Source organism: Cannabis sativa, chromosome 9, assembly GCF_029168945.1.
Source record: "Cannabis sativa cultivar Pink pepper isolate KNU-18-1 chromosome 9, ASM2916894v1, whole genome shotgun sequence".
Taxonomy (NCBI): Eukaryota; Viridiplantae; Streptophyta; class Magnoliopsida; order Rosales; family Cannabaceae; genus Cannabis; species Cannabis sativa.
Window position 1 is genome coordinate 17295200 of NC_083609.1, and position 20457 is coordinate 17315656.

General features: G+C 36.0%; 1 protein-coding gene across 1 annotated transcript; it reads right to left on the minus strand.

Moving 5' to 3' along the window:
- Positions 1-2268: 2268 nt before the first annotated feature.
- LOC115722918 (phosphoglucan, water dikinase, chloroplastic) lies at positions 2269-18791 on the minus strand. The gene is made up of 20 exons (XM_030652293.2): positions 18685-18791; positions 18141-18501; positions 17203-17791; positions 16731-16817; positions 16522-16653; positions 15981-16106; positions 15723-15901; positions 13869-13953; positions 12315-12476; positions 12156-12208; positions 11431-11639; positions 11218-11336; positions 10817-10887; positions 10536-10653; positions 10078-10164; positions 9910-9996; positions 9759-9835; positions 9472-9622; positions 9233-9341; positions 2269-3711 (listed from the first exon to the last, which is right to left on the minus strand). The coding sequence occupies exons 2-20, from the start codon at positions 18329-18331 to the stop codon at positions 2807-2809; spliced, it is 3537 nt and encodes a 1178-aa protein (XP_030508153.2). The 5' UTR covers positions 18332-18501; positions 18685-18791; the 3' UTR covers positions 2269-2806.
- Positions 18792-20457: the final 1666 nt, after the last annotated feature.

Below are 20457 nucleotides of genomic sequence, written 5' to 3' on the forward strand. Positions count from 1 at the left end.
ATCAACTTTTTATATATTATATTATGTAGAAAATTAAATTATGCCCCTCCTAACTTACGAAAAAAAAAATTCACCTCTTGAACTTCAATTTCGGGTCCGCCACTACTGAAAGGTGATGGGGTTTTATATATTTATTCCAACTAGATCCTTTTTACTTTTAGTTCCATGTGAAACATTTCTTGACTTTAGTTGATTTGTTGGTTGTGACTTTTTATCTTGGTTCGTGCGGACTCGGCATAATAATTTGAGACTCACCTTTTGTTGCTGAGATGAGGGTGTGGGTCATTGACCAGCTTGAGAGATTTTTGGTCCTTCCAAGTGATCACTAGCAGCTGTTCGCCATTCTTGTATTGATTCATAATTTAAATTGGTCAAATTACTATTTTACCTTCATAATTATCTCTTTACTGTTTAGTACCATTAATTTACTAGTGGTAGTTAACTTATGATCATATCACAAATTCGTGTACAATTTTCCGGTACTAGAGTTAACACTTAAAGTTAACTAATATTCAATCTAATAGAAAAGTCAAGATTTTATATTGTAAATTATGTTCCCAACTATCCACATTATTAAACTCCCAAAACAGAAGTTGTCGATTCCCTATCTGAGAGATTTTAACAAGTGAATCCAAGAATGTAATAACATGAACAGAAGTTCATAAAAACTCAGGGACTTAGGTTGATATACTAATTGATTATCTTTATGATATGAATTATGTCTTTATGATAAACGATAAAGACAAAGTAATCACATATCAGTCCTATCATACATAATCTCTATTATATGCAGTACCTTTATCGAGATGTCAAACTACATCAACAATTTGAATCAAAATTGCTTGCACTGATTGAAGGACATCAGTAAACCATATTAGGAACTGTTGATTAAGGATTTTATATTTTAATATGTTGCTGACTATTTTATTCATAATTTATAATCTTAAATCTCTTGTGTAGCTACTAGATCACAATCTCATGTATGAATATAAATTTTTTTTTATATTTATATACTATAAATTATTTAATAATAATTTAATCATCAAATATAATAAAATTGTTCAATTTATTTAACAATTAAAATGTCTTCATACTTTTTTAAGGCATAACCTTTAATATGAGGAACTGGTTCTGAATCTATCAGAGATTTAGGCTTGTTAGGGGCCTATTTTTTATTCCATGAAGTCTAGTAACAAAGTTGTTCATGTGTTGGCTAACTTTGGCTTTTCTAATGGACTCTACTTTGTGGTTTGGGGATTATTCATCCAATTTAGTTCGCATTATTTACTCATAATTCATCTGATTCACACTAAATATAAATTTCATATTCTGGATCTAATTAAATCCATAAAATAACTTAAATCTAATCCAATCAAATCTATAAAAATACGAATTAGATCAGTTATTTTGAATTTATTACTTTTTAATATAAATTTATTTAATATTTATTAAAAATATATCTTCTCTTCACATAATTAACAATAAAATAAAATAAATTATTGTTGATATATATTCCCACAGCCAATTAAATAAATAAATAAATAATAACAAATTTAAAGAAAGTAAAGAAAAAATTGGATATAGAAACAAATATTTAATAAGAATAAAATATATATTTCATTTATTAAGTTTTGAAATATATTTATATCATATATATATATATATATTAGATTTTTAAATTAATATCTTTTTACATTAAAATATTAATTGTAAACATTTTTTCTAAAAAAATATAAATATGTGTAAATTGATTTAAATCGATTACTTTAACATATCAGTCAAAATTCAATCCATACAAGTGCAAATATTCACACTTTATAGATTGAATTGAAATTAGATTGGATCGTGCAGATTAAATTTTATATTTTATAAACCCACGTTTACTAAACAGTATTAAGAATCAGAATAAATTAATAGAGAAATGTAACGGAATAAATAAAAAAATAATTAGAATCAATATTTGTAATATATTGTTTACTAAAATTTTTTGAAAATAGAATAATTGTGATTTATCTTGTTTACATTATTAGAAAACGTAATTGGAATGCTTAAATGGACTAAATTGTCCTTTTGAGTTAAACTATATTATAAGGTAGTTATTTTGTAAGATATATTTTGAAAGACAAAATTATCATTATATATTTAATATTAAAAAATAAAGTAAAAATAATTAAAAATCCATTACCTTTGGCATTCTTTATAAAATTGGTGGGAGAAGTTCTTCTTTTCTTTTCTCTCTTATTTAATCAAGGACTCCCTTTCCTAATTTTAATAATGTAAGTAAATAATTGTGAAAAAATGATTATCTTACTATTTACTTATTAGTAAAGGTAATGGAAAGATTATTTATGTTCGGAAGGAGCGTAAATTCTGTATCTTAATCTTTATTATGCTGTTAGTTAGACAACTAATCAAAACGAAGAAGATGACTTATTCTTTATTCCTACCTTAAACAGCTAAACCAATGATGGAAGGCACAATATATCTCCTTTACTCAGCATCATTGATTGTAACATCAATGCAATGCCCTTTAGAGTACAAGACCTTAGAATGATAAAGCACACTCTAGTTTTTCATCTGAAACCTTCTGCAACAAGCCTTCAGGAGCCATCCTACCATGTCATCTTAGAAAGTACCAGTGCATGCAACTTGCAAGGACAAGTAGCTCGATTACTTAGGCAAGATTGTATCTTTCTCTGTTCTCGATATCAATAAAGTAAGCATTTCATCTATTGCCTACCAGAAACTCCCACCAGCAGTCTTAGCCATTCATCTTAACCAACAAAAGCATTGACTCAAAATTTTCTTACAGAGGTTGTGGACGTGTCTGAACTATAAAGATGTCTTTGCCAACAACACACCCTTCCACATCCTGTGGGCAGCCAAACTTCTGCTCCAGGAAGAAACCCACTGAACCAAGGCGTTGACCTAGTTGGCGACGGAAAACTGGGTCAATGGTTAATGGTTTCTTGCTGTAGTCCACAGTCAAATGTATAACCTCTCCATCAGCAGGGCCGGCAGCAAGAACCAGAAGCTCCTTACTGAAATTTGCAAATGAGAGTGTTTTCACATTTCCGTCAAACTTCCCAGAAGATAGACGCCAGGCTGTGCCCCTAGTGCCTGAAGCCAAAGTTTCACCAAGGCCAGATGCAATCTCAGCTTCAATGTAATTGTGATCTTGGTCTGTTGGACTTTGTGTGTGGAGCACAAATGACAAGTCCGGTGAAAGCATTTCCTGTACTAGAATTGCCATTGAAGCTTCCCCTTGAGGAACACCAGCTGCTCGACGGCTCAAAATTGCTCTCCTGGTGTATAATGAAGCCCATACTCGACTAATACAATTGGCTAAGACTGTAGGATTTGAAGTACTAACGTTGGGAATGGATTCATAGAGTCCAGCAGCTGATAGTCCAGCCAGGTCTTCAACATTAGCACTTGAACGAACAATCAATCGTGCATTTCCAGGAAACAATCTCTCAATGCTTTCAATAATATTTTTCGGTGGCTGTAAGGAAGAGATGATTTCCTGTAGTTGAAAAGATATTTTGTCCAGTTCACCTCCTTCAAATGTTGCAGTTTCTACCTCATCCAGTAAGGACCTGAAAGTTTCCATTAACTTGCTTTGCTTTAATGCCAACTCCATTGAGCCAAATGGTATTACAGCCCCCGCAGGAACAAAAAATGATGCTGGGACACCTTGGTCATTGTAAACTGCCAACAAAGAACCATCAGAAGCATCACAAACTTATATTCAGAATTTCGCTAAATTGTCTGTGATATATGTTTGTATACATACATATAAATATAGCTAGTCATCACTCTTCAATTTAGGTAAAGTGAAATATATGACTTACATATACTGAACAAAACACAGAATAAAACAGCCAAAAGACAGTGAACATATGTAAAGAGATATTCTGGCAGCAAACCTTAACAAAATTTATTCATTTTTCATTTCTTCAACACATATGTGCCCTGCCCACTTTGCTAATGACCCCTTCTAAGTTCAGTAGCACCATTTCATGTATTATATGGCATATGTAATGAAATAAAAAAGCAATCTACTATCACCTAAAACTACTGTTAGAGTATTAGCTGTATATTAGTTGTAAAAGAATTAGAGTAACTTGTATTTAGTAGTTTCTTATTTTGTTGGTAGTTTCCTATTTTAGTCTCCTAGCTTTGTATATAAATATGTACTATTCTATGAAATACATACACAATTTGATTCACTATTTTCTACATGGTATCAGAGCATTGTGATTCAAAATTCAAAATTCGAAATTAGGTTTCATAATAATAATAAAAAAATATTAGGGTTTGAGTTTAGGGTTCTTTTTCGAAAATCTTTTTTGGAGTGCGAATTTATTCTCACCACCCACTCAGCAGTGTTGCCCAGCAGCCGATCTACGAAACCCCAAAGTCCGGTCGCCCGATTCCTCGCGCGTGGGGCTCACGCGCCTCCTGAAGTTTCTGCACGTCTTCCCACGCGCTGGCGTGTGGAGGCGCGTGTGACGGCGTTCTTTTGCCGGTTCTTTCCTTTGTTCTTCTAAGTCCACTCGCATCTATTTAAGGTTGTAATTCGGTATTTTCTTGCCTTCTTCGTGTTTGGGTGTTCATTCTTTGGTGTATGTTTTGTTCTTTTTCTCTGTCAATTGTGTTTGCTTTTGAGATTATGGCAGAGATAAAATAAGATTCAAAATCAGTTGATTCTGATGTGGTTCCCGTGATGTCGAAAATCACAGACCATAAGTTGATTGGTTCGAATTATTTGGAATCGAGTAAGACAATTCGACTGTATTTGAGGAGTATTGACAAAGATGATCACTTGTTGACGGTCCTCCCACAGAAACAGACGATTCAAGGAAAATATGGCTCCGTGAGGATGCTCGCTTGTTCCTTCAAATTCAAAATTCTATCGATAATGAGGTAATTGGTTTGATTAATCATTGTGAATTGGTTAAAGACCTAATGGATTACTTGAAGTTTTTGTATTCTGGCAAAGACAACATATCTCGCATATATGATGTTTGCAAAGCCTTTTATCGTGCGGAGAAACAAGATAAGTCTCTTATGAATTATTTTATGGCTTTCAAGAAAACGTATGAAGAACTTAATGTGCTATTACCCTTTAATCCTGATGTAAAAGTTCAACAGCGCCAACGAGAACAGTTGACTATTATGAGTTTTCTTGCAGGACTCTCATCTGAATTTGACTCTGCAAAGTCACAAGTTCTCTCTGGTTCTGATGTCTCCTCTTTACAAGATGTGTTTACTCGTGTTCTTCGCACAGAAACTACCTCTTCAACTCCTCTTAATAGCGCCTTGGTGAGTCGTAATAGTTCTGCACCGGAAAGAAACTCTACTCCAAGTGGATTTAAAGGAGGTAATTCACAAGGACCTGATAATCGCATACCAAATTCTGGGAGCATCATGTGCAATTATTGTAAGAAACCAGGCCACACCAAGTTTGAGTGTAGGAAGTTACAGTTTAAGAATCGACAACAATACTCTGCTAATATTGCAAGCGCTAGTGATGCATCTGACAAATCGATCCTTATTTCTGCTGATGAATTCGCCAATTTCTCAAGGTATCAGGAAACACTTAAGTCTTCATCTTCTTCTGTCACTACGATTGCCGATTCAGGTAACTCTAATGCATGCCTTCTTTCCAAATCCTCAAAATGGGTCATTGATTCTGGTGCCACAAATCATATGACAGGTAATTCCAGTCTCTTTTCAACTTTTCAGTCTCAGAGTCCCACGTCTATTGTTACATTAGCTGATGGATCACCATCTTTTGTTCTTGGATCTGGCACTGTTATTCCTACACCTCTACTCACTTTGTCATCTGTCTTATATTTACCTAATTTGTCTTTTAATTTGCTTTCTGTTAGTCAACTCACTCGTAATCTAAATTGTGGTACTCATTCTTTCTTGATCATTGTGTGTTTCAAGATCTTATGATGAAGAAGATTATTGGTAAAGGACATAAATCTGGTGGCTTGTATGTTCTTGACCCACTTCCACCAAGCTCTATTGCTTGTTCGAGTGTTGCTTTCGCTTTTGAGACTCATTATCGTTTGGGTCATCCATCTCTTCCTTTGCTCAAGAAACTGTCCCCAATATAGTACGTTGTCGTCATTAGATTGTGAGTCATGTCAGTTTGCCAAACATCATCGTGTTAGTTTGAGTCCTCGAGTCAATAAACGTGTTAGTGTTCCTTTTGAGTTAGTTCATTCTGATGTTTGGGGTCCTTCTCCTATTTTGTCTCAACCTGGATTCAGGTATTTTGTTACTTTTGTGGATGATTATTCTCGTGTAACTTGGTTATATTTAATGAAAAATCGTTCTGAGTTGTTTTCTATATTCTGTGCTTTTTGTGCTGAGATTCAAAATCAATTTAATGTATCTGTTCGTACTTTGAGAAGTGATAATGCCAAAGAGTACACGTCTACTCAATTTCAATCTTACATGACCTCTAATGGCATGCTTCATGAAACTTCTTGTGTTGATACGGCACCTCAAAATAGTGTTGCAGAACGTAAAAACAGACATCTTCTTGAAACTGCACGTGCCCTCTTGTTTCAAATGAAAGTTCCTAAACCTTTTTGGGCCGATGCAGTTTCCACGGCATGCTTTCTTATTAATCGCATGCCATACTCTGTCCTTAATGGTGAAATTCCATTTAAAATTCTTTTTCCTAATAAGTCATTGTTTCCAGTTGCTCCGCGAGTATTTGGCAATGTTTGTTTTGCTCGCGATGTCTGCCCATCTGTCACCAAATTAGACCCTAAGGCACTAAAGTGTGTTTTTCTTGATTATTCTCGTCTTCAGAAAGAGTATAAGTGTTATTGTCCTGATCTCAACAAATATCTTGTTTCTATTGATGTTATCTTTGTAGAAAATACACCTTATTTTTCATCTTCCACTACTTCTACTAATCAGGGGGAGGATGATGATTTGTTGGTTTATTCTGTCACATCCTCTGCGCCTGATACATGTTCTGGCGAGTCTCTTGTTCCTTCACCTGCCTCGGTCGTCACCCCCACAATGTCTACACATCCACCACCTCCACCACTCCCTCGGCCTCCTATAGTATACACCAGGCGCCCCCCTCCTCCACCTCCTGTTTCATGTCCTGCACCTGCATCTTCGTCATCAGATCCGGAAATCACAGATGATCTTCCCATTGCACTACGTAAAGGTAAACGCCAATGTATTTTTCCTATTTCTTCTTGTGTCTTATAATCATCTCTCCTCTTCTTCTTGCTCTTTTATTGTTTCTCTTGATTCTATCACTATTCTTAAAACTGTTCGTGAAGCAATGTCTCATTCTGGTTGGCTTGCTGCAATGATAGAAGAGATAAATGCTTTAGTTGCAAATAATACTTGGGTCTTGGTTGACTTACCTTCCGGAAAACAGGCCATCGGGTGCAAATAGGTGTTTACGGTTAAATTCAATCCAGATAGCACAATTGCTCGCTTAAAAGCCCGTCTTGTTGCCAAGGGTTATGCTCAAACCTATGGAGTGGACTATTGTGATACTTTTTCTCCTGTTGCTAAACTCACATCTGTTCGACTCTTCATTTCCATGGCAGCTACTCATCATTGGCCTTTGCATCAGCTTGATATTAAAAATGCTTTTCTTCATGGAGATCTTGAGGAAAAAGTATATATGGAGCAACCTCCTGGGTTTGTTGCTCAGGGGGAGTTAGGGCGAGTTTGTCATCTTCGCAAATCTTTATATGGATTGAAACAAAGCCCTCGTGCTTGGTTTGGTAAATTTAGTCAGGCTGTTGAGAAATTTGGTTTGTTGAAAAGTAAGTCAGATCATTTTGTGTTTTATAAAAGATCAACTGCTGGTATCATTTTGTTAGTGGTGTATGTTGATGACATCGTTATTACTGGAAATGATACTGAAGGCATCTCATCCCTTAAGTCTTTCATTCACACCCAGTTTAACACGAAAGATTTAGGGGAGCTCAAGTATTTCTTGGGTATTGAAGTTACTCGGAGTAAACAAGGTATTTTTCTGTCTCAAAGAAAGTATGTACTTGATTTGTTAACTGAGACAGGAAAATTGGGAGCAAAACCTTGTAATGCTCCAATGAATCCAGCTGTGCATCTTACACGTGATGGGAAACCATTTGAAGATCCTGAGAAATATCGCAGGTTAGTTGGAAAGTTAAATTATCTAACTGTGACTCGTCCAGATATTGCATTCCCGATTAGTGTCATAAGTCAGTTCATGTCTTCTCCAACAATTCATCATTGGGCAGCATTAGAGCAAATTTTATGTTACTTGAAAGGAGCACCAGGACGAGGTATAATTTACAAAGATCATGGACATACCCAGATTGAGTGTTTTTCTAATGCAGATTGGGCAGGCTCCAAAGTAGATAGACGATCCACTTCAGGATATTGTGTATTTGTTGGGGGCAATCTGGTCTCTTGGAAAAGTAAGAAACAAAATGTTGTATCTAGATCCAGTGCTAAATCAGAATATAGAACTATGGCCCAGTCTGTGTGTGAGGTAATATGGATTTATCAGCTTTTGACTGAATTCGGGTTTAAGACTTCTATTCCAGCAAAATTGTGGTGTGATAATCAAGCTGCTCTTCATATTGCCTCAAATCCCGTATTCCACGAGCGAACTAAGCACATTGAGATTGATTGTCATTTTGTTCGTGAGAAAATTCAACAAGGTCTGATCTCCACAGGATATGTGAAGACCGGAGAACAACTAGGAGATTTTTACAAAGACTTTAAATGGGGTGCAGGTTGATTATCTTTGTAACAAGCTGGGCATGATTAACATCTATGCTCCAGCTTGAGCGGGAGTGTTAGAGTATTAGCTGTATATTAGTTGTAAAAGAATTAGAGTAACTTGTATTTAGTAGTTTCCTATTTTGTTGGTAGTTTCCTATTTTAGTCTCCTAACTTTGTATATAAATATGTACTATTTTATGAAATACATACACAATTCGATTTACTATTTTCTACAACCACAAATAAAATGCAATCTATTATCACCTAAAATGTTGGCTGCAAATTTGGACTTTGAAACTTTAGCCTAAATATTGGTGGTGGGGTATGCATGGTTACGTGAGATGTGGTTATAAATCAGCCAATCAGACTATGCCTTCAAGAGTATTTTACTCAAAGTCCGTAAATAAACACACAATAGCCTTAACACCTTAAACGAGATGCAGTTATGACAAGCTAATACCTTTATTAGATGCTGCAGCCAATGAAGCTAAACGACCACAAGCAGCAGCCTTAGCACCAGAAGTCTGAGCTTCTGCGTCAGCAAGTGGTAGTACTCCTCCAGCGGATCCCTTGTGGGAAACATGACAAGTAACAAATCAATAATCAAGAAATATCTTCATCATTAACACATCATAATAGTAATAGGGTAGCTGCAACCTAACTAAGAAGAGTATAATGTGAACATAAACAGGATCATACCTGACTAGCGGAAGGGTTTTTTGCAGCAGAAGAAAGATCTTGAGGTCGAGGTGTTCCAACAATTGATGAATCATCATTTGCTGCAACTTTCTGGCTGCTTTTATCAGATGAAAATGGATAGATATCAACACCATTTGAGGATGCATCCAGCCTTCATTGTTTCCCATGAAAGAAATACCAAAACGAAAAAGATCAAATCAAATATATTTGTAAAATCAATGAAATTTAAAAACACAATTTTGAGTTTGAACAAGTATTCTGAATCAGGAGGTCTCCAAGAAATTAACCTCAGGGATGTCCCAATCTGCTTTTGCAAATCAGCAACTTTATCATAATCTTCACATGTCACAAAGACAACCTTCTCCTGTAACGTCCATTAATAAGCAAAGTATGATCTAACAAACAACACTAATAACACATAGGAGACATGGTACTTACTTGTCGGGCCCGAACACCAAGATGAGATAAGTGGGGTAGCTCTTGCAACAGGACGACACCAACTATGTTACTCCCTGCAGCTGTTACCTGCAAAAACCAAAATGTATTGACTATGAGAAGACATCTATCTTAAAAAATGGCGATGTACAATCATCTAGTCTTAAGAACCTCTTCATCTCCATCTGCTTTGTTGACCAGAAGAATAATTGGTCCTTCCACTGAAGATGGTATTGAACCAGGGACAATCCTATCAACCTGATGTCAAATAACTTATGTTAAAAGGTGATTTGACTTTGAAAGTCCCAACAGCCAAAAATATTTATCAATGCGAATAGTTCATATAGGCTATTTAATGTCAGATATAACTCTTCCAACACCACCAGATTGCAGGGGAAAGATATCAAAGGGGAAGGAAAAATAGCAACCTAAGGATAATCAACAATGTTAAATTGATTAACATGTGATACTTTGACCTATTTAAATGTCTGTATCAATTGAAATGGTAAACCATAAGAGTATGTATAACAAAGAACAAAGAGAAATAATCTGAAGTACATCTACAGGAATTACAATTTATAAAAGAAGAGTCATCTGATGCTTTTCCATATTAAATGCCTATGAGGTACCTGAATCAATGTTCCCACAGCAACACCTGGAACAAGAACATCCCAACCCTGAGAACCAAGTGTAGTTCTAACAGCTTTCAAGAAAAGGGTGCAGAGTTTTGAAACCTGGAAAATTACCCTAAGAAAGCATACAAAAAAAGTTCAAAACAATATTTTCATCTGATCAGTAACTTATATGTACATTGCATAAGCACAACCTATAAGAACAACAAAGTTAGAAAAACTAGTAATGCAGGCTGTGATGGAAGTAAAAATTAGATATGCTAAAGAGAAGGCGTTACCCAGCACGAATCTCCGCTTCAGCATATGTCCTTACACTGTTCTCTGGGATACCAAAAGCTTTTCCTAATGTCTGCCAGAATCGTGAAAATAATTTAAAAGAAACAAAGGTTGTCAGTTTCAAAGTTATAGCAGTTATGATATCTTGAGTACAATAATTGTAAATTTTGATGCTTGTCAGGCTCCTAATAATCACGCCAACTAAACCATATTGTTTCAAGTATATTTGCTTTTGTAAAGGTGGATCTTCTAAGCAAACTTTTCATACAAGGTTTTCATATAAGCTTCCGAGCAAACTAGATGTCAAAATAATCACTTCTACAAGTTTTTCATATGCTGTAATTGCACCACAATAGAAAAATAAATAAATAGAGTTAGACATATGTATGTAAATATATATAACCTGGACTTTCTGAGGGAATATTTGAAGAAGTGCTTCAGAATACTCTTCAGTTAGCCTTCTAGCTCTGTCAAGAGTAGCTTTGAGCCTTAATGCCCATATTGCCATGCCATCTTCACTTCCTACAGAAGTAAAAAAAAGATAGAGCGAACTCTTCAACATAGAAACAGAAGTCGTAATTGTAACTGACTGAACCAAGAAAGATGAGGTGAGCACCTTCTGATTCGGATAGACCTTTTTCTTTCCAAGCAAGAAGTTCACTTTCAATCGCATCACATTCATCAGACTTCCATCCAGATAACTTTACCTGATTAATCCCGACAATCAACGAACCAATTGGATCATTCCAAGAGCTTACATTCTTTGATTTCACATTTTCTGCCAGCCACTTAGTACCACCAATAGCCTCAAGTCCATTCAGGAATCTAAAAAATGTTAATTGTTGTCAAAAGTGAATTGGACCCATCAAGTTGCTAAGAAAGAAACAAAACAGTTCTATAACTTCTATTGCTAATAAATAGATTTTATGTTTTTCTTTATTCAATTTAGATGTTCATGACCCAAATCAACATTAACATAACAACCCATCTCTTTCTGATATATTAACTTTGCGATATACAGCACCATTGACAAAAATTGCAGTAAAAATCTCTGATCATTCCCCAGCACACTTTATTTTCAGTAGATACAAGGTAATCTCTTGTTTTGTTTACCTGTAGAGTTATATATACCCAGTGAAGAAAAACAGATACATACCCTGTAAATTAATCACTATAGTATATGAATTTTTTTTCCCTATATTAGAAACAAAAAACAAACAAACAAATAGCACTCAGAAGTAGACCTCTAGATGTGAAACCTTTATTATCTGGGAACACAGGGCAGCACTTTTGGTTATTAAATTACAAGAAAGTAAGTGTTAAGGCCAAAAGTATGTTTACCTGCTTAAAATAACAAATGAATAGTCCTCAAGCCCAATCTCGCAGAGTCGCCACTAAGCTCCCCAAAAAAAAATTGTCACATGTATAATTAGTAGGTTCCAACAAAAACTATGATGGTATATTTTGCTTATACTTCCTAATGCTAAAAACCTATCTAACCTTTTGACGCATGGCTATTGCAGCATCAGAAGCATCATTTCGAAGGCCACTTTCAAGACCCTTTACAATTACGCCTCTGAGAGCATTCAGTGATTGCATAGTTTTGAACAACACATTGCTGGTATTATTACCATGGCTTGATTCATCCCCAGCATCCAATCTCTGAAAATCAACATACAGTTTACTCTAATTGTTATGCCACAGTAAACATGATTCAAATGAGGAAAATCCTCAAGGATCAAAACTTACTTTCAAAGGAAAGACAGAAAAAGCATGCAAACTCAAATTCTTAAGTGGCCTACTGTCTCAGACCCATCATGAATTTATCTTCGCAAAAAAAATAAAAAATGAAAGATTCTTACACCTCCCCTTTCTTCAGAAAGGATGAGAGTCTTTAGGACTCATACCATACCATTGTAGACTATACTCAATTTTGTGAAGGATCACAAAGTATGAAGTAAGCAAGAAAAGATAATGAAACACTAACGGTGAAACAGTTTTGGGCAAACTTTGGCATTCAAAGATAACAAAAGTAAAATTATTGATCCATGAGTTCCTTTCACTAAACAGAGGGCTCTTGCAGGAGAATGACACAAACAACATTATTTCCTAAATTCCTGCAAACTAAATGGCTGTGAGAATGGCAAGAGAGACTAAACAAATAATTTCAGGGAACGATTGTGATAAAATTATAGATGAAGTTTGAAAGGATTTTTTTAAAAATAAAAAAAAAAAAAAAAAAAAAAAAAGAAAGAAAGAAAGAAAGAAACAGAGCTCCTTGCTGAATTTAACAACATTTGAGGAGCAATTAGGTGCTCATGATTATAAGGATATACATACTCAGTCAAAAAAGAAAAGAAGAGGAAAAGGAAATGTATAGATAGTCTTTAGGCTCCGAATTTGGAGTGCTATTAGTGTGTAAAGATTGATTTGTGCAATACAACTTCCTGATTTATCAAAAAAAAAATTAGGTGCTCAGGATAGATTGCATCTCCAATTTTGTGGGAGCAAATCACATGTCGGCAATATGGGCCACACCTCTTGGTTGAAGTTCAGAAGGAATTTGAGTAAGAAACAGCCAACAAGTCAAATGAATTGCTTTGCAAATCAAAAATCCCCTATATAATGTGAAAATAAACTAACACTTGATGATTTTCAAATATTTATAATAAAAAAGAAGACATCCCCTTCTCTATTGTAATAAATCTTTCAGCAGTCTAGTAGGGCATGCACATGGAAGGGTCTCATACCATAATGGAATGTTGCAGTAAGTTGGGAAAACAACAAATATCTAATGTTCTCAAGAACTAGCTAAAGCCTTAGGCAAATTGTTGCCAAACAATCTAAAAGACGCTCCTTAAAATCATATTGTAACAGTAGAAGTCAATGGGCAGTATAAGACAACTGAATAACCAAGACCAACGGTTCAACAAGCCTAATAAACAATTAGAGAAGCATTGACATAATTAAACTTATATAGTAAGAGCATCTGGATGGTCATTCAATAAATAATTGCACAACTGACATCAAAACCTCAAAGTAGCATGTGTTTACCTTTTTGCAGTCCAAAAACAAGGTAAGGGCTGAAAGGCCACGCTCATCCAGAGATTCCTTAATGGTTTCAAGTTGTTCAGCAAGGCTTACAGCAACATAAATAATAAAATAAATCAGAAAAATAATGGATAAAATAACTGATCAGTCCACCCACAGAAAAGCACACTAATAAGTCAAAGAGTAAGGAACTAAACTTTACAGTTCCATAAACTTTGGTCATTTCAGCTGAAGTTTCTTGTATTTCAGAAGCATAGATATTTTACTAACAGTTAAAGACAATTAATTAGAGCTTTTTGATAAGTTGATGCTAAGTTGTTCCAAGATAAAAGAAATAAAGCTTTTATGCAAAAAGATTGATGCAATAAAATTAGAGATTTTTGTAGCAATGTGAAAGCTCAAGCACCATCCTGGACTTCCCTTAAAACCAGATGAAGAAAAACACTGCAGCTTCTAAGATCATACATGATACTATAGTAAAGAAAATAAGCAGCTATTGAAATGCATAAGCAAAAAATGCACTAAGTAGCCTTACCATACTGCATGTACATGTTATATAATACTTGTGCTAGCATAAATGTAAACTTGTGAGCAAGTTTTACCAAAACAAATAAAATAAAATAAAAAGGTCATTTAAAATTTTGAAACTATATAGTTTGACAGGACCTGAACCATAATAATTTCAAAAGGGCCAAAACAGGTCTCTTTAGTACTAATTTCTATTATAGGGATAGAAATTTATAAATTTTGGCTACATCTCTTTACAATGTCTATCGAAAGAAATTAATGCCGCAACATAGAGAGGAATGAGGGGATCCATGACAAATAAAAGGAAGTACTATATCAACAGAAACAAATAACAAAAAGAAAAGATAGGAACCCAACTAGAGAGAGCACCAAAAAGTAGAAAAAGCAAAGAAACGGGCAAAAGAAAGAGCGTGATGCTAAAATGGAAGAAAACACAGATTTTAGCCACAGGAACTTCGAGTGGCCTTGAACCTCCTAAGAACTAAGCTCCAATTCTACTCACCCATTTCCTCCTTTCCTCATTTAACCAACCTGACTATATATAACCTTCTAAGACCGCCCAACTTCCCATACTAAAAAATTCTCCCCTTTCCACAGAATGACATCTGTCCATATTAACAAACTAACAGCAATCCAACTGACACTCCTAGCATAGATAGCCTGAAATGGGGTCCTATCAGATTCCACCAAGCTGATATTTATCAAATATATGCACGCAAAGAGGTTTTTTTAATTAGGAAGTACCATGTCACTACATGCGGTCAAACTACAGAGAAATAAAAGTCTTTTTTTTTTTTTTGTTGGATAAAACCAAACGTAAAGAGGGTGATTTAATTTTTTACAGGAACTACAGTTATTTGTGCAAAACATCTTCCGTCGAAATCATGAATAACATGTTTCAAGGCTTGCCCAATAAAAATTATTTCCGTTATCTGGAGTTTTGTATAGGAAATAATACAATAAATGATTACAGAAACATTGAATTAGTAAAGATCGCAACAAGTAGTATCAGATAGACACTGAAGGCAACAAAAGAAGAGCACGGTGGCAGGACCAAACTTATGCCCGGGGTAATAGCAGACACAATACTGGTGAACTATCACAAGAAATGCATTTAATCATCACCTCATTCAAGTGGCTAACTTTTCATTTTGTGTAAAACAAATTTCATTAGAACTTTTATTTCTTCTCATTATCATTAAGAAAATTATAATTAACCAAATAATTATTAACAAAACAATTACCAAAAAGCAGGAAAGATGATAATATATTCTGCAAACATTAAACCAGAACCAAAGCAAATTTAAGTGTTTGTGTATTGAAGCAAACCTTCCAGCATTGAAAAAATCTTTTAGTTCATGATGGAATATCTTGAATTGTTCTACAAATGCTTCATTGTATTCTCCCGGATTTTTTGTTATTCTTGCAAGCATTGCTTCTGTAGAAACCAAATCTTCAGGACCAGCATTGCGGTGAAGTTTGTTTTGTATTGTATGCTTAATCTCTTGCTGCAATATAAGAGCTCGAAATTAGCAAGCTATCCACTGCATTACAATTAAAAGCACCAAGCCCTGTGCAAAGAACAACCTTGAGATCATGAGGAATATCATTCCGGTGAGCAATATCTCTTATGCGTGTTAGTGGCACAGAAGCAGTAAATTCTGCCTTGAAAGATGGGAGACACGGATGAATCTTGCGGATAACAAGTAATTCCTGTATCACATATACAAAATTATTAGCTGAGGTAAGTGACAAGCAGAAGACTTCTAGGCTGTAATTTTATCAAAACATGCAAGAAAGAAATATATAAAAAAGTACAAATAAGTTTATATATAGATGTCGTTTTCATGGACTATAATAGGGATTAAGGACAGTTGATATAATTTACAAGCCATTTATCATTAAAATGCACCTTGTGATTTCTAAATGACCAGCAATAAGGAATGGATGAATGAATACTTGAGAAATCCACAGAAGCATGGATAATAGATAGGCATAAACAATGCTATTCTAACACCCACTTTAAACAAAATTCAAGAAACTAATAATAGAGAGAGAGAGAGAGAGAGAGAGAGAGAGAGAGAGAGAGAGAGAAAGAGTCATCATAGAAAGAGAAACTGAAACGCACCTGCAGCGAAGTATCTTTCCTGGTGGAAATTCGTTCCAATTCGCGAAATATAAGCCTTGAAATCTCAGCATGCCTATTTGGGCGGTGATGACCTCCATCTTCAAAGCAAGGAATTTGTCCAGTGTTTATCCACTGCATAAGAAGAAGATATAAGAAAAGCAGGCAGGAACCAATGAATAACAAAAGACAGAGAAATGATATGAAGAAACCTTCAAATAGATGGCAGCATAAATGAGCGCATCCAATCGTTCCTCACTTTGAGAATTTTCAAGTAAAAGATCACGTACAATTTCAAGCTTCAGCAAAGAAAGTTATATTAGTGTCTGAAACTAAATAAGCTACTCTAAAGATCACCATAAATAAACCTAAGAAGAGGCATTAAATTCAGCAGTTGTGACCAAAAGATTACTAAATTCCCTAATTTCAGAATTTTCATATACTGAATTCAGTCCACTAAACCTTAGAGGATGTGCACTGTGCACATATGTTTGTAGTTGTATGAATGAGTGGCGGAATTTATGTACACACATGTTTTTGAAAAACAGTATGTAAGGCCTTTCAGCTTGTACTGCCCACACTCTTAGATTAGCAAGACTAGCTAAAATAAACACTTGTCACTGTCGTTAGGACAACAAGCCTCATAGATAAGCATAAAACTTTATCAGAAAGAGCCTGTAATACCTTTCTCCACCAATTTCTTGCATTTCGATCACCTTCAACAAATTTTAAAGCCAGTCCTTCAAGACCTGAGGTGTCCCACCTTCTTTCTGATTCACGGTCCCGATGCTCATTCGAGCGCATGAAGGAGATATCCTTTCCTTGCCATTGCCCAACAAAAGGACTTGTCTCCACCTCTGAAAGAGAAGCAGAAGCACCATCAGCAGTTGTAGACCCATTTTCAATTACAGCCTCTCCTTCCTCCAGCGACAATAAATTCATAGCCTCTCCTGTTGCATTCCAATGGCAAACAATTCCAAAACTACCCTGTTTTGGAAGCTTCACAACCCGATTATCTCCACCTTCCCATTTCTTCTTATCATTATTCACAATAACAAACTTAAACTCAATGGGCTCACCCCCTTTGAATTCCAAATTGCACACCCAACCACTCTCTGTCCACATCAGAGGCACCTCCTTCTTCCAAGAGCCCAATTCTTTTGCTGACCCCAAAATAACAACATGCTCTCCAAATTCAACTTGGTGATCCAACCGTATATTTAGCAGCACTTTATCACGCCCCAGTTTTGATTTCTTCTTAGTTTTCTCCTCTCTATTTAAATAAAAATGGAAATCATTAACTTTTTCAAAAATACAGTAATAATAAAGTTATGCCACCATTTTCATTAGCTCCAAATAACTAAAAATACACGATGCTCAGTGGAGACCGGGTTTCTCTAATACAACCAAATAGATCAAATGTACTTTACGAAACAACACAGACAATATGAAAGCCCATAGATCACAATTTCCCTAAAAAATACTTGAATCAAGATATGCAAAAGCCATTTATTCAAATTCAATCTCCAATTGTACATAAACATGCTAAGTTTAATTTCTTACACAAACATACACACCACTAAGAGCTATGTTCGGTAAGAGAAGGAAAACGGATAACTTACGCAGTTTCAGTGGAAGAAACGGCAGCGACACGAACGACAGGGGGAAAATGGCGGAGATGGAGTGGACTAGAAACTCTGGTTCGGGTAGAGAGAGCAGGAAGAAGACGAGTTGTATGAGAAGAACGATTATCAGCGAATCTGAAGTGGTTCTGGTGAAGGATTGAGCTTCGAAACAAACGCAGAGAATCCATTACCTACTTCAGATCAATGCAGAGGAAGAGAGAGAGAAATTCTGAGTGAGAATTCCAAGAGGATTGGAGTGTTGTTGAAGAAGAAGAAGAAGTTAGAAGTCCAACGATCTGCCACGTGGATTCGGATTTCGAGGCAACGAATCAATCAATCTACTCATCACTCTCTGCTACTGCGAGTGTGAGACGTTTTCTTTGTTTAATACATATAACTAATGGAAAACTAATATCTATTCACATAAAGAAAGATCTTGTAAGTGAGATATTTTCTTCCAAACAGAAATTTCTGAAAATAAACGTGCCTCGGTTGGGTATAATATTTCTTAAAAATTCTTTATAAAAAATGAGGAGCTTACTTGAATAATGGTATGATTGGACAATAGATGCACTCCAAATGTAAGGAGCAAATTTCGTTCTTACAAAGAACGATAATTTCTGGCCGTGAAAATAAAAAATATGTCACCACATACTCCAAAGAGAAAAGACAAACAGGAAAATTATAGTTGATTTTTTTTCTAACAAAAATGATAGATCGAAAAATTAGACCTCACTCTCATTACAAAGGATTTAAGTATCGAGGATAACTCTACGAAACCTGTATTGTTTTGGGACAAGACCCATTTAGCCAAATTATGGACAGCGAAATTACAAACTCTATAAATAAAAGAAAAATTACAAGATAAAAAACACTTAGAGAGTTGATTATAGACAGAGACATAATTATCAAGATTCCAAATATAGTGAAGCCCTTTCAGCGCTTTGATAACCGTTTCTAAGTCACTCTCCACCAAGACATAGTTATAATTTCTGATGCGAGCCGAATCTAATGCAAGATGACACGCCGCTGACTCACCAATCAGCGGGTCTCTGAAATTGAGCCTAGAAATAACGGCCCAAACCACCGTCCCGGTGTGATCTCTCGCTAGGGCCGCAATGCACATGGAGTCTCCACCAACCTTGACATCACAGTTGATTTTGATCCAGTCATTCGGCGGAGGGGTCCAAATCGGAGAAGTCGCAGGAACCGTCGGAGGGAATAAGCAGGAGGCATAATCTATATAGCAGTGAGAGATAGAGTCAATGGCAGTCACAATATTACTCTGAAGAGAGTTATGTACCTTGTTATTACGGGTAGTCCAGATTGTGTCCACTACGATAGAAGCATAAAGGAACAGCTTGTCTGAGTCCACCCCATCCAACCTTATGTTCCACAAAAATTTCACCCAATCCCAAACTCGACCCCCAAAACCATGGATCGGGAACACTCCCCAAGGAGAGGATCTCCAGAGATGGTAAGCAAAGTTACAAAAGAGGAACAGGTGTTCCATTGACTCCGCAGCCTCCCCACACAAGAGGCAAGTGTCGTCATCGATTGGGATCCTCCTAGCCAGGAAGCCGCAGGTCAGTAAAGCATCAGAGAGAATACCCCACCAAAGGAATGTGTGCCTTTCGAGAATTTTGGAGTTCCAAAGTTTGTTCCATAAGGTCGGCGCCACCACACAAGCAGGGGCTCTCTCCTCCGCCTGAAGCAAATAAGCAGACTTAGTGGAGAATTTTTCGCTACTTTCCTTAGTCCAAATCCACCTGTCTCTCCCCTGGCCACAAGGCGTCCCCACTTTTAGGATATTCGAGATCGTGTCAGAGTCAAACAAGGACTTGAGAATGGAGATATTCCAGTCCCCATGATTCGTGAGCAGATCCGCCACCTTAACCACCCTCTCATGGCACGAAGAGATGGGTTTGGGGTAAAAATCCTTTCCATGAACGATCCACGGATCATTCCATACGTTCGTATCTTCACCATCCGAGACAAACTTGCAAGCGCCCTTTCTGATGATAGGAATAGTCTTGACCACATTTTTCCAGAACCAAGAGTCTGAATTTTTATAGGTAGCTTCCAAAAAATAAAGGTTTTCTTTTCAGGTATTTGGCTCTCAACACCCTGGAGCAAAGAGTTTGATCCTCAGTAAGGAGGGCCCATCCCCACTTAGCCAGGAGAGCCTGATTCAACTCCATAGTTTTACGAAAACCAAGGCCTCCTCTAGATTTGGGAAGACAAATGTGGTCCCAGGCCTTCAAATACAAGCCCCGATTTCCTTGCTCACAGCCCCACCAAAAGTCTCTAATCA

Excerpts from the sequence above, each read along its gene's own strand:
- LOC115722918 (XM_030652293.2), bottom strand. The coding sequence starts at position 18,331 with ATGGATTCTCTGCGTTTGTTTCGAAGCTCAATCCTTCACCAGAACCAC. Across the intron at positions 11,640-12,155 it reads TCATTTGTTATTTTAAGCAG|ATTCCTGAATGGACTTGAGG; the intron begins GTAAACATACTT and ends AACATTTTTTAG. Across the intron at positions 11,337-11,430 it reads AGGTCTATCCGAATCAGAAG|GAAGTGAAGATGGCATGGCA; the intron begins GTGCTCACCTCA and ends TTACTTCTGTAG.